General features: G+C 38.0%; 1 protein-coding gene across 1 annotated transcript in view; it reads left to right on the top strand.

The window, feature by feature from the left end:
• The window catches only part of CPED1 (cadherin like and PC-esterase domain containing 1), a 281,356-nt gene extending 269,745 nt beyond the window's left edge, over positions 1–11,611 (top strand). Inside the window, exon 22 of the mRNA XM_006756835.2 lies at positions 9,600–11,611. Within this exon, the coding sequence (XP_006756898.1) occupies positions 9,600–9,818 (219 nt within the window). The 3' untranslated portion in view covers positions 9,819–11,611. The remainder of the gene's footprint in view (positions 1–9,599) is intronic.
• The last annotated feature ends 436 nt before the right edge of the window (positions 11,612–12,047 follow it).

The following is a 12,047-nucleotide window of genomic DNA, read 5'->3' as shown; positions in this document are numbered from 1 at the left end:
TCATGTTAGTTTCAAGCTGCCTGGCTGCCGGCCACCATCTTGGCTGGCAGTTAATTTGCATATATCGCTGATTAGCCAATGGGAAGGGTAGCGGTTGTACGCCAAGTACCATGTTTCTCTTTTATTAGATAGGATTAGTGCTCATTCCATCATCTGCAAGTGAACCCTAGTCTTTTGTGTGGGGTGATTAGATTAGAGATCTGTGCCTGACGAGGATGAATTCATTAGCCCTAAGGGAGTCCAGTGTTTTCTGAAATGACTTGCTACAAAATCCTGTTTTAAACCCTGTCAGAGGTGGCATGTGCCTGCCTGCCAATATTCTAAGGGATTTGGGAAGAAGTTTAAGGGTTCCACCTAAACTTGGGAGCATCCTGTATTCAATGGTGGTAAGACCAATTATATCAGGGTCTCTTCCTTAAGATGGATAATTAAATGGAGGATGAGCGAAGAGAGAGTCCATCACTCTGTACTGAATGGGTATGGTGACTCCATGAGGCAGCTGCACTTCCCAGCCGCAGCAGTCCTGGAACTAGAGTTAGTATGCCTAAGAAAAAGATGTTGACCCAGCACTATTTCCTGTTCTTTGAAATAAACCCTCATTTCTGAGGGGTTTAAATACATTCCCCACTTTATGTTTTCATGTTCAAGCCTGGTGAAAACAGGATCTGTGGTTTAGGAAATACTGTATATGTCTCCACTTAAAGGATTCTCAAATAATATTAGTATATTAAATGATCCCAGAAGCCCTACAGCAAAGAAACTGTTTAGCTCAGTTTGATCCAGTTTTTCCCAAACTTCTCTGACCACAGAACCACTTTTCTTTTTTTTAATAACTATTAACACTTCACTAAACATACTTTGGGGAAACTAGCATAAAGGGTAAGGTCTAAGATCGGGCATGGAGTATACAGATTGGCCACAAGCATTTATCTTTTCATCCACTTGAAACTCCACTAAAAAGGCTGTCAAAACATAAAGATATTCACCTTCCCCCCCAAAACATGGGCCCACACAAATTGTTTCTAAGTCACATTTTAGTGCCATATTCTTCAATAAAAAGTCTAAGCTTAAGAGAGATGGATGGAAACAAATACCTGTGAGTTCCGATCAAATCGATCCCAAGACCCAAGATGCAACATCTATCAGGGGTGGCAAACTTTTTGACTCGAGGGCCACAATGGGTTCTTAAACTGGACTGGAGGGCCGGAACAAAAGCATGGATGGAGTGTTTGTGTGAACTAATATAAATTCAAAGTAAACATCATTACATAAAAAGGTACGGTCTTTTTTTTCAATAGTTTTATTCATTTCAAATGGGCTGGATCCGGCCCGCGGGCCGTAGTTTGCCCACGGCTGATCTAAATAGAACAGGGTCGCAACTTAGCTTAGGATCCATCAGACTACTGAAGGCCATCCAAGTATTAAGAATTCACTGATATGAATATTCAGCCACTTAGGAAGATGAGTTTAAAACAGAGGAGTTCGTTTCTGGGGAACTGCAGAGGCGTATAAGGTAGAACCAGCAGTTTAACACTCAATCAGTCAACTGCTGGTTTATAGCTCCTTATCACCAACCTCCCCACCTCAGAGCAGAATTTGTTCCCAGACCTGGGAACTGAGGTGTGTCTGCAGCCGTGGGCAAACTATGGCCCGCGGGCCGGATCCGGCCCATTTGAAATGAATAAAACTATTGAAAAAAAAGACCGTACCCTTTTAAGTAATGATGTTTACTTTGAATTTATATTAGTTCACACAAACACTCCATCCATGCTTTTGTTCCGGCCCTCCGGTCCAGTTTAAGAACCCATTGTGGCCCTCGAGTCGAAAAGTTTGCACACCCCTGGTCTAGAGACAGGATTTTAAAGGGCTCAGCTGCCAGAGTAAGAAGAGTTGGGGAATTTGAGGGAGGGTGCAAATCTGGAAACACCAAGAACAAGAACAAAAAAACCCTCATTCCTAAAGAAAACTTTTGTCCTTCCCTCTAATCCTCAGCATCTTTGACCCATTCCGAAGTTGGACTCCCTTCAATCCGAGCATAGCTTATTTCATGTGGCCATAATTAAATATTTGGGGGGTAAGATGGGGGGTGGAATGAAAGAAATCTTTATCTTAAAAAAAAATTGCATAATTTCCTGAAATGGAATTATGAATGACAAGGACTGGCTTCCAGCTATTGCTCATCCTTTTATTTTTTTTTTTACTCCATTTCTGTGAATTCTTAGGCTACTCTGTGAGCTGGCCTTAAGTTTGTGACGGGGTCTTAAGTGGAATACCCTGCCTGCAGAATGACTATACCAAGTAAAGAGGACTTCAATTATAGACCTTTATCTGCAAAGCCCGCATTACCATTCTGCCTGGTCAATGTCATGTTTTCCAACCTTAGGAAGCCACGGCCCTCATTCCTGTTCGGATCCCACTTGGGATTGTGAAACATGCTTGTCATCAGACCAGCTCCCCTAATCCAGTCTAGGGAGATTTTGGAACATTTGCCCCGCGGAACATTGTTTCCTATTTTGTTCCGTGGCTCTGGAACCACATCAGAAGTTCCCTGGGTGTTATTCAGGTCCAGATCAGTTTTAGCAAAGGTATTTGCTTGTAATCTGCCTGACACTTCTCCAACTCACCAAGCTTTCTGCGTCTGCACTGGCTTTTTGAAAATTCGAAGTTATTGCAGTGCAGCAATTGCTTGGCATGGTCACGCATTCATTCTGATGAGTATGTATGTGAAATCCGTTTTGAATGTTGCTGTGACAGGCCTCTAGCAGTAAAAGTGGCAAGGTTACTTTTGTTGTGTAGTTTATTACAGTTTTTCTTTTGTTTCAGAAGCCTTACAAGAGCCATTGGACAACACCAGTCAAGTTGAATTGTGGCCATTTGTATGCCTTCTAAAATTTTTGTGTCCACAAGTCCTTAATTATGTAGAGAGGTGGAAATAGCTACCACCATAAACTGGGAGATCTTTAGCATATAAGAAACCTATGAAAATATAAAATTCACTTCTATGTCCAAAGTCACAGAATTTCAATTCTTATTACAGAATCATAGAAAAATTTGATCATCTACATATCCTGTAATAATTTATATTTACATAATTTGATTTCAGCTCCAAAATTACTCTTTTCTAAGTTTCTATACCTAATATATTAAAATATACCACTGTTTTGAAATGCTGTCTTCTTCACTTGAAAGTCTATTTCCACATGAAACCATCTAAGCTTGAACATTGCTGTGAGAAATATTTTATTATTACTCCCATACTTGTTATTATATTAATGCTGACCCAACAGTTTTCACACTTTCTGGAGAACAATTGGCCTTGACTATCTCTTCCTAATTTTAAGTATAATTTGACCCAGTAAATTCAAAAAGAAAAAAACAACAAAAAGCTAAAAACAAGAGGTTACTTTGGATTGTTTTAAGTGGCAAAATAATGTCACTTAACACTAATTAAAATAAAGTCAACATTTCCAAACCCCATAGGTATATATAATTAATTATATGCAGTAGTTCCTTATCCTGTTAGGTAGGCATGACTCTTTCTCAGTGGTAGAGTCATAAGAACCAAATTTAGACAGGTGCTTGGAAGTGTCGGACTATTAGAATTTGTCTCTGATTGAGGTAACCACTGTAAACAAACATCAAAAGTCTTTTGTCTCTGGTTCAAGGCCTAAATCTCTCACTGCTGTTTTCTGATGGCTCCTTTTTAATATTGTTATTATTTTGCTCCAGAGGGAAGCTAACATTTGTATTACCAACAGCTCTCTTCCAAAGCCACATTCTAGTGGACACATTAGTTGGATTTTAAAATCCCAAATGGTCCTCTGACTTGGGGAAGGACCCAAATGGGCACATTTCCACACATGAGATCAAAGGAAAGAAGAAAGCAGCTCTCCAGTGTACAGGTATCAAACGCTTTCCCCTGGCATAACTTTTCCAAGCCTTAAAATGATAGCTTACTCCTTGTCCTCCCCTTTAGAGCCTCTACAATCAGGTCATATTTTGAGACTCAGATATAGCTGTGTGACACCAATGTTGGACACTGAGTTTTACAAATAAGTTCAAAGAAATAATAACCATGTGAGGAGATTATCATGCCTGTCATAAATTAGCACCAAGTCTTTTTCATGTACGAAGGAACTATTCATCGCATGGAAACAGCCTGGTGCCTGACCTTGGGAGCGAGTCTCCGGCAATATCATTGAAGTCATTTCATTCTAGTTCTTACTTCAAGTATCTCAGACATGTGTCTTTACATAGTCCCCTTGAGGGTAGGGACCATGTCTGAATTACTCCCTGTGTTTCCCAAAGCAGAGAACTCTGGAGATTAAAGCATGGATATTATGTGGAAAATGATATCATTAAATTGTAATGTTTTAAGACATGGCATCATTTTGCTTCTCTTCTACTGTTTCTCTATCATAAGGGATTACATGAATTCTTGCTAACTCTGAAAATTTAAAACTTAGTATGTACAATAAAAACAAAAATCATGTCCTTACACTACAGGGTGACCCCTCCAAAAAAATGTATACACGGTTTGAATGATTATAAAGTCAGTGTTTATTAACATACAGTTCATTTTTCAAAATTAAAAGAACCTATAGAAGTGAATAAATTTTATGTCAATGCCTATTTTCAAACTGGTGACCATTCTGGTCCAAGCACTACTGATAATGCGAAGCAATGGAATCACAAACATCAAGAATCATTTCATTCAGTGTTTGTGCGCCCTCAATGCATCAACTGTTGCTGGTTTTGTACCTTAAGATTTATCTTTTATGTATCCCCATAGAAGAGTCCAATGGATAAGTATCCTTTGTTTAAACAGTTAAACCTGAAAAAGAATGAAAGCTAAGTGAATTATCAGCTGTTAAAGTGTAAGTACATTTTGGGGGGACACAGGGAAATGTATACACACTTTGAATAATTATAAAGACAGTGTTTATACTTCAACTGTGTTTTCGAACTTCCAGTAGCATTTTAGGATAAATTTCCTTTGTTCAAAGCTTAATCTGGCTGAAAAGAAAGAACCATCCATTGAGCCATCCGCTGGTAAAAACATGTGCATTCATGTTTTTGGGACACCTTGTAGATACACCTCCCAATCCTCATCTACTTCTCCATTGGAGATGCTACTGGCCATTTGATAAATAGCTCCATTTTAAACATATACTCTTATTTTAATCCCATATAATTAAAACTATTACACCATCAAAATTTATGGTCACTGGATTTATATAACATTGGGCTTTAATTAAAACTACCTTATTTTTTTTAATGAACATTGTAAGGAACGGTAGCAGTTTATGAAATGCATTTTAATCTGCAGTATGAACATTCCTATTCTTTCTCTCTCAGTATTGAATTCTGCTTATAGTTGGCTTATACAACCAACAAATTGAGTCTATGGCAGGTTGATGGTAGATCCCGTTCATACTGATGAATGAATGTCTGGTATCAACAGTCTCCTTCATTACTACTTTTTTTTTTTTCCTTCACAGATGGTCTTGATTTTTTTTCTGACATTTACTCTTAAAGATGTATTTTAGAATTTCTTTGTTAAGTTCCTCCCAGTTCCTGCTGGGATTACATTGTAATAGCACTTTAATTAGTTTTGGAGGATTTGACATGGTATGTCTTTCTATTTGTTTACATTTTCTTTTATGTCTCATTAAACTTTTGATATATTCCTCACCTGCATCACTGTTAACTTGAAGTTGTTTTAGTAATGTAATGTAATATTTTCTGTAATATATTTCCTATGAATTATTGATAGGATATAGAAAAGATATATAATTTTCAAGTATTCTCCTTCTAGCATTTCATTATTTTGCAGTAGATTCCTTTGGGTTTTCAAGGTAAATAATCATATAGCTACAAATAATTCCTTGGTCGTTTCCTAGAGCAAAACATTTCATAAGATTAAACCTTGCATTCCTGAAATAGATGTATGAGTTCGTGGCAGAGCACATAATGCTGCTGGAATTTCCAAAGGTTCCTGGATTCCATTTACAACAGCATCTGGGAGGATTTCTTTGAATCTATATTTTGACAAATTAAAATTGAAATAATTCCTTCTCTGTAGGTCTGTCCACTTTCAGGATTCAGAATGAAATTGATACTCGGTTAGCAAAGGAATTAGGAAACCTATCTTTTATTATTTCCTGGAAAATAATTTCAAAGGAAACCAACTACATTCAGAGTTGTTGGGCCGATCCCTGGCCTAGGCACGTAGGTGTCAATCTAGGAAAGCATAGAGGGAACATTGGCTCTGCAGGTGGCATCGGGCTGGCCCTGGGACACTAGGGGAGACCCCCTCTCTCATCTTTCTTTCTCACTTCAGTGATTTACAAACAGAAATACATGATCAAGTTTCCTTTGTGGAAAGGTGTGGTAAAACATTGACATTACTCCTGAGTGAAAGCATCTGCTTCAGCAAAAACACTGGGAATGTGTGTTTTTGTGTATCTCTTCTATCAACCGCATTCAAGATTGCTACGTGCATCCTCACTAGCATTGTCCAACATGTGCAATGCAACATTAAATGCAGCCCTGGAGTCACACAAAACATTAAAATAATGCTTGAAGTTCTATAACCTTTTGCATCGGGATGGAAAGGTTACATGTAATTGGCATGCAGACCATCCACGTAAGATAAAATTACATAAACAAAATTAACCTAATTTTGGTTTCGGAACATTGTACTAATATTTTTTCAGGGTTGAATGTAATATTTGTGCTCAAGTGTTTCCTGAAATAAGCTTTAAAAATGTTCACTCATCTTGCTATCACTGAGTACAGACCTCCCCAAAATGGGCAAAACCTTCAGGAAAACATTGGTGCACCTCCCAGCCTATCATATTTAAAGTTATAGCATCACCGAACAGAGGCAGAAGTTGCTGCACATAACAGCAACGCACAACCTTGGGGCCTGGAATACTAATCAGTGGTTAACTGAGCTCTAAGTTACGATCCATAGGGATTGCTTACCGCAAACCACTGATTTCACTGGACTTCTTAAGGGTCACTTCCTCTGAGGGACTCATCATAAAAAGCCAAGCCTCCCATAGCTATAGGAAAACAAGTCATTTCTTTGGGGCTGGGAGGGTATAATTGGTTTCAAAACACATTAATATTATATTTTTTCTTCAAAATGAGAATAACCTCAACATTTATATGATTATGAAGTCATGCACATTCTTTGTATTAAATTTTAAAAGTCAAGACCAAAAGTGATAGAGAATACATTTTTTTTCAGTGATACAAACGGAAGGTTTCTTTTTTTCTTTTCTTTTTTTATTGTTTAAAATATTCCATACCTCTCCTTTTTCCCCAATTAACCACCCCCCCCCTCCGGGCCCCCTCGCCCCCCAGGACAAGCTCCCACCGCCCATGTCCATTGGTTATGTTTATATGCATGCATACAAGGCCTTTGGTTGCTGTCTTACACCACCACCCCCTTCCCCTGCCTTCTCTCTGAGGTTGGATGGTCTGTTCAGTGTTTCTTTGTCTCTGGATCTATTTTTGTTGAGAATGCATTTTAAATCACCTCTACAGTAATTTCTCCACCTAAAGATTTCTACTCTTAACATTTTAGTGTAGATCATTACAGAATCTCTATTAAAAATATCTTCTAAAAGGGTTCATGCTCACTCACTTATAATTAAAAATATTTATCTTCAAAATAGATATCATTTCTTTCAAGTATTATTTATTTTTTGAACTGTTTTTTATTACATTCTCTTACATAAGATCACATATGTATCCAAATCATTATAAAACACTCAAAAGAATTAAAAAATCCATGTTAGGTAGTGTTACCTTCATTAGTCATTAGTAACTAATTTATGTGCCCATATTGACCAAAATTAATGTCTTACAATTGCATTAACATGATGGAACTAATGGTTTGTTATTCATTTGTAAAGTCACCCAAAACATCTTTGCCAGTAAAGTAAACCCTCGATTTTGCAGACCTCAATTTAACAAATTTAGGCTTTAATGGACAAAATTACTGATTCGTATGTCATATGTGAAAATTAACACCCTGTTAGTTTTAAAATGCTTTAAAACAAGTTTTGCTTATAATTAACTTAAACAGGTTATTTTTTTGTTATTAGTTCACTGTTATTTTTAACCAATTTTAGCGAAATGGCCATATGTTGGAAAAAACACTAGTAATTTTGCGGACAAAAATAAATATTACATGTCTGCAACCATAGTCTACATATTTAAATCCAAGAGTCGCCGCTTGTAAACAATGTTCTGGGAATGATTAGCACATGATCACACTGCACTGCACATGGTGACTGGTTCTGTTGTCGTGTGGTGTGACTTTCAGCAGCAGTTTTAACACGTGCAGGCCCATGTCCCCTCTGCGCTAAGCCACACCCCAGCGTGTGCACTTGTTTGCTGGTGGTGACTGGCGAATGCATGCATTTCCTAGACCTACTCAGTAGACATTTAAAGGGACAGTAATGCATATAGAGAACTTTTCTGTGAAAGTCAACTTTTCATGCACACTTAATTTGAATTACACAAATGTGTCTACATAAGCAAAAACGGGTGAACTGATGTGTCAATTTTTGAACATATCCATTTGGAAAACCTTCTTCATTATCTAACGGACTTTCAGCCTTAAAGGACACCCGTTGCCCTTATTAGACTGTTATATCGGGGAGTTACTATATTTTCTCCCATCCTATTTCCCCCCCCCCCCCCCCTCCAATCTCAGCCTTGGTCCCCACCTAGTTCTCTCTGACCATTGGTGCTAATAACCTGAATGGTATAACTCAGTGATGACAGCTGAAAAGTACAGGGTTCCGCCAGGGCACCTTCTTGTAAACTGTGCAGATAGACAGTAAACATGGCCTCTTGGTCTATGTGTGCATTGATAGCCATAAAACATCTGTGAATAGAATCACAAAGAAGCTGGTGTCCTCTGGGGAGGGAACTGAGTAACTGGAGGTAGGGGACAGACATAGGAAGGGGTTTTATTATAGACCTTTTTCTGCTTTACAAATGCTTATTATACTGCCGATTCGGAAAATGTACATAAATGCATATATGTATCTGCATATGTACAAACAGGTATAAAGTGATCAGCCTGCTAGGGCATAGACTGCCCCTTCAGGTTCCAGAATTTACTGGGTGCCCAGAGAAACGAAACCACTAACTGTCACAGCGTCAGCTTATGCCGTGCAACGGAAACACAGTTTGACTCTGAAAGCGCTGCAGTTGCCATTCTGTAAAAGGCTGCCGCGAGAGATGCAGGGCGCCACGCTTGACTCAGTGATTCAGCACAGGCACCCCAGCGCCGTCTGTGTGTGACAGCACCCAGCCTGGAGAGGGACACGCACACAGCAGGGTGGCAGAGAAACCCTGAGGGGAGGAAAGGGGCAGAAATTCTCACTTCGATCTTGGTCTTTTCTAAAAGCGGGGCCATTGTGGTTCTTGGTATTGTGAAGCATGTTGTGCCCTTTGGGCACCATGCATGTGACGGAAATAAGGTTCGGGTTCCTGAGTTAGTTACACTGCCCTGTGCAGGGCTCAAAGGCCCTCGCTGTTGCCTCACTATTTCTTTTGCTCTTGATTTGCAGGTAGTGAAGTCCAAGTTCTTTAAAGAAAATCACTTGATTAAAATAAAACGATCAAGAAATCACACTGTGGGAAGATATTTCAGCAACCAGAGCAAACTACAGCGGCAGCAAGACTCCCCAATAAACGTTCAATCACCGTATCACGTCCGAGGTCCGATTAACCAGGTTTGTTCTGAAATCCTTCTCAGCAGGATGTGCACGGAGAAAGGAGCTGCGTAGACTCCCTGATGGGGACTGCATTTGCAACTGAAGACAAACCACTAACCTGGATGATCGTCTAAGACCCACAACCTGGGTGTCGAGTGTATTTTAGACTGACTACCTGCCTTCATGCACACCAGCACACGGTTACACACCAATGCACACGTAGCTTTAAAAAAAAACCCGTAATAACACTTTGTTCCTACCACTTTATAAAGTCAAGATGTGCACTTAAAAATCAGCTGGTTTTCCATGTGAACGACAGAGCCAGGAAAAGGTTACTCAACATATAATATGAACAAGAACCACTGCGGGCTAGGGATTGCATTGTGACAATAAAAAGAAATACAGGCACTTGAATTATGGGAGAAAGGCTAATGCGTTGAGCGTTGTGTTATATTCTCTATTGGCCTGTGAATACGGAGAAGGGTAAAAAGGCAATTACATTCCACTTGCAAGTAGGGACTGCACTTGCGCCCTTCACCAGGAGAAAACGTTAATGTGGCTTCGGCCTTGTGAATCTAATGCTTACGATAAACATTTTTCCTATGCTTTTCACGTTTTATAACTGAAAGGGAAAGAATAGGAATGTTCCACAAGGGAATTCAAATGGATTCTATGAGATGAGAAGTGTAACATTTGACCGTTAAAACACCAGTATGTTTAACTTTACACTCTGTAATTTTCAGAAACATTCCCTCCTATCCTGTCCTTGAACTTGGATAGGTAACTGCAGACTAAGTTGATTAAATGTGTGATTTTTAAGTGCGAAACAAAATATAGTTCCCCATGTATTACTTCGTTTCATTGACAGTATTACTTCAGAAAGCTTTGGTTTGCCAATAGAGCCCTGTGTAATGTAAGGTTACAATTACATTTTATGTAAATATTTTGCAAAGGATTAGGCATTCTCAAGTGCATAGGCATTTATTTCCATAAAGCACTTACTGTACATGTCCACAAATACTCCTATGTTACTAGTAACTATATTTTTATTTTCCTGAACAACTGTATCTAATTCAAATTTAGAGTAGGCATAAATTATTTTTTATTAAAACTGTGGCATACATATAAAACACACCTAATTCTAGTATTTAGAACTTTTTCTTCTATATTTTCATTTCAAAATAGTAAATTTCTTTATTTTACAAATGCTTTGTTGTGAGATAACATCTCACAGTAACAATGGTTTCTAAAGAATTAATTTCCTTTTGGGGTGGGGGGGAAAGAGCTGAGAAGGTTAATTCAACACATGGCTGAAATTACCAAGTGCACAAATACCTCAATTTTACTACCTTACGAAACATAAAACTATTTTGATCAATGAGTTCCTTAGTATGAATATCCACCTCCTTTAAATACTCTATTTTTATATATATTTTTATATGAAAGTAAACATGACGTTATATTTAACTGCCTTAAATTATATTTAAGCACAAATATCACTTGATATAAGCAATACATATCTGCATCTGATAGATGATAGATTTTTTAAAAGAGTGGTACAGAATTCACTTTTAAAGTGAATGTTTTTTTCTAATATCTGCAGCTATACACATGCACCGTTTTTAGGTTTTTCCATCATTTTTTAATGAAATAAGATGTTGCCAATTTATGCAGCCTCTCTCTCAAGTTTTAACATATTATATTCTCTGTAACAGGATATAGCCAGTGCCTGATTCTTGCAATTTACTGTCAACATAATTGCAATAACTGTCTACCTGAGGTTTGTCTGGCATTTAACTCTTCGCCATTGAAATAATAATGGATTTAAGACACAATTGTAATGTTATTAATAAATGTCTTAGTAATATTCTGTGTTCCGAGAGTATCTTTTTATTTTATTTTCCGCTGTAGTTATACAACCATACAAATGGTGACCAATTGGTACAGATATTATCGTGCAGATTCAACTATTGGAATGTGTTTTAATCAGATTACTATAGTCCAACCCTGATATTCTCTACATTTTCATCAGATGAACTCCCTGCTGTACAGTGACCTTTTTTGCTGAACAGTGACCAAACCTTTTGACGATAGTGTTTTAACAAGCTTTTACTTTTTTTAAAGAAAAGACACTAAAATGGTAGGAATCATTATACTTTTATTTTTTTATTGCGAGAGACACAGAGAGAGAGAAACATCGATTTTTGTTGCTCCACTTATATATGCATTCAGTGGTTGCTGCTTGTATGTGCCCTGAACTGAGAGTGAATCTGGGATGATGCTCTAACCAACTTCTAACTA

The sequence above is a fragment of the Myotis davidii genome, unplaced genomic scaffold, assembly GCF_000327345.1.
Source record: "Myotis davidii unplaced genomic scaffold, ASM32734v1 scaffold654, whole genome shotgun sequence".
In the NCBI taxonomy this organism is placed as follows: Eukaryota; Metazoa; Chordata; class Mammalia; order Chiroptera; family Vespertilionidae; genus Myotis; species Myotis davidii.
The sequence above is the reverse complement of the archived record's forward strand: the minus strand, read 5'-3'. Positions and strand labels throughout refer to the sequence as shown.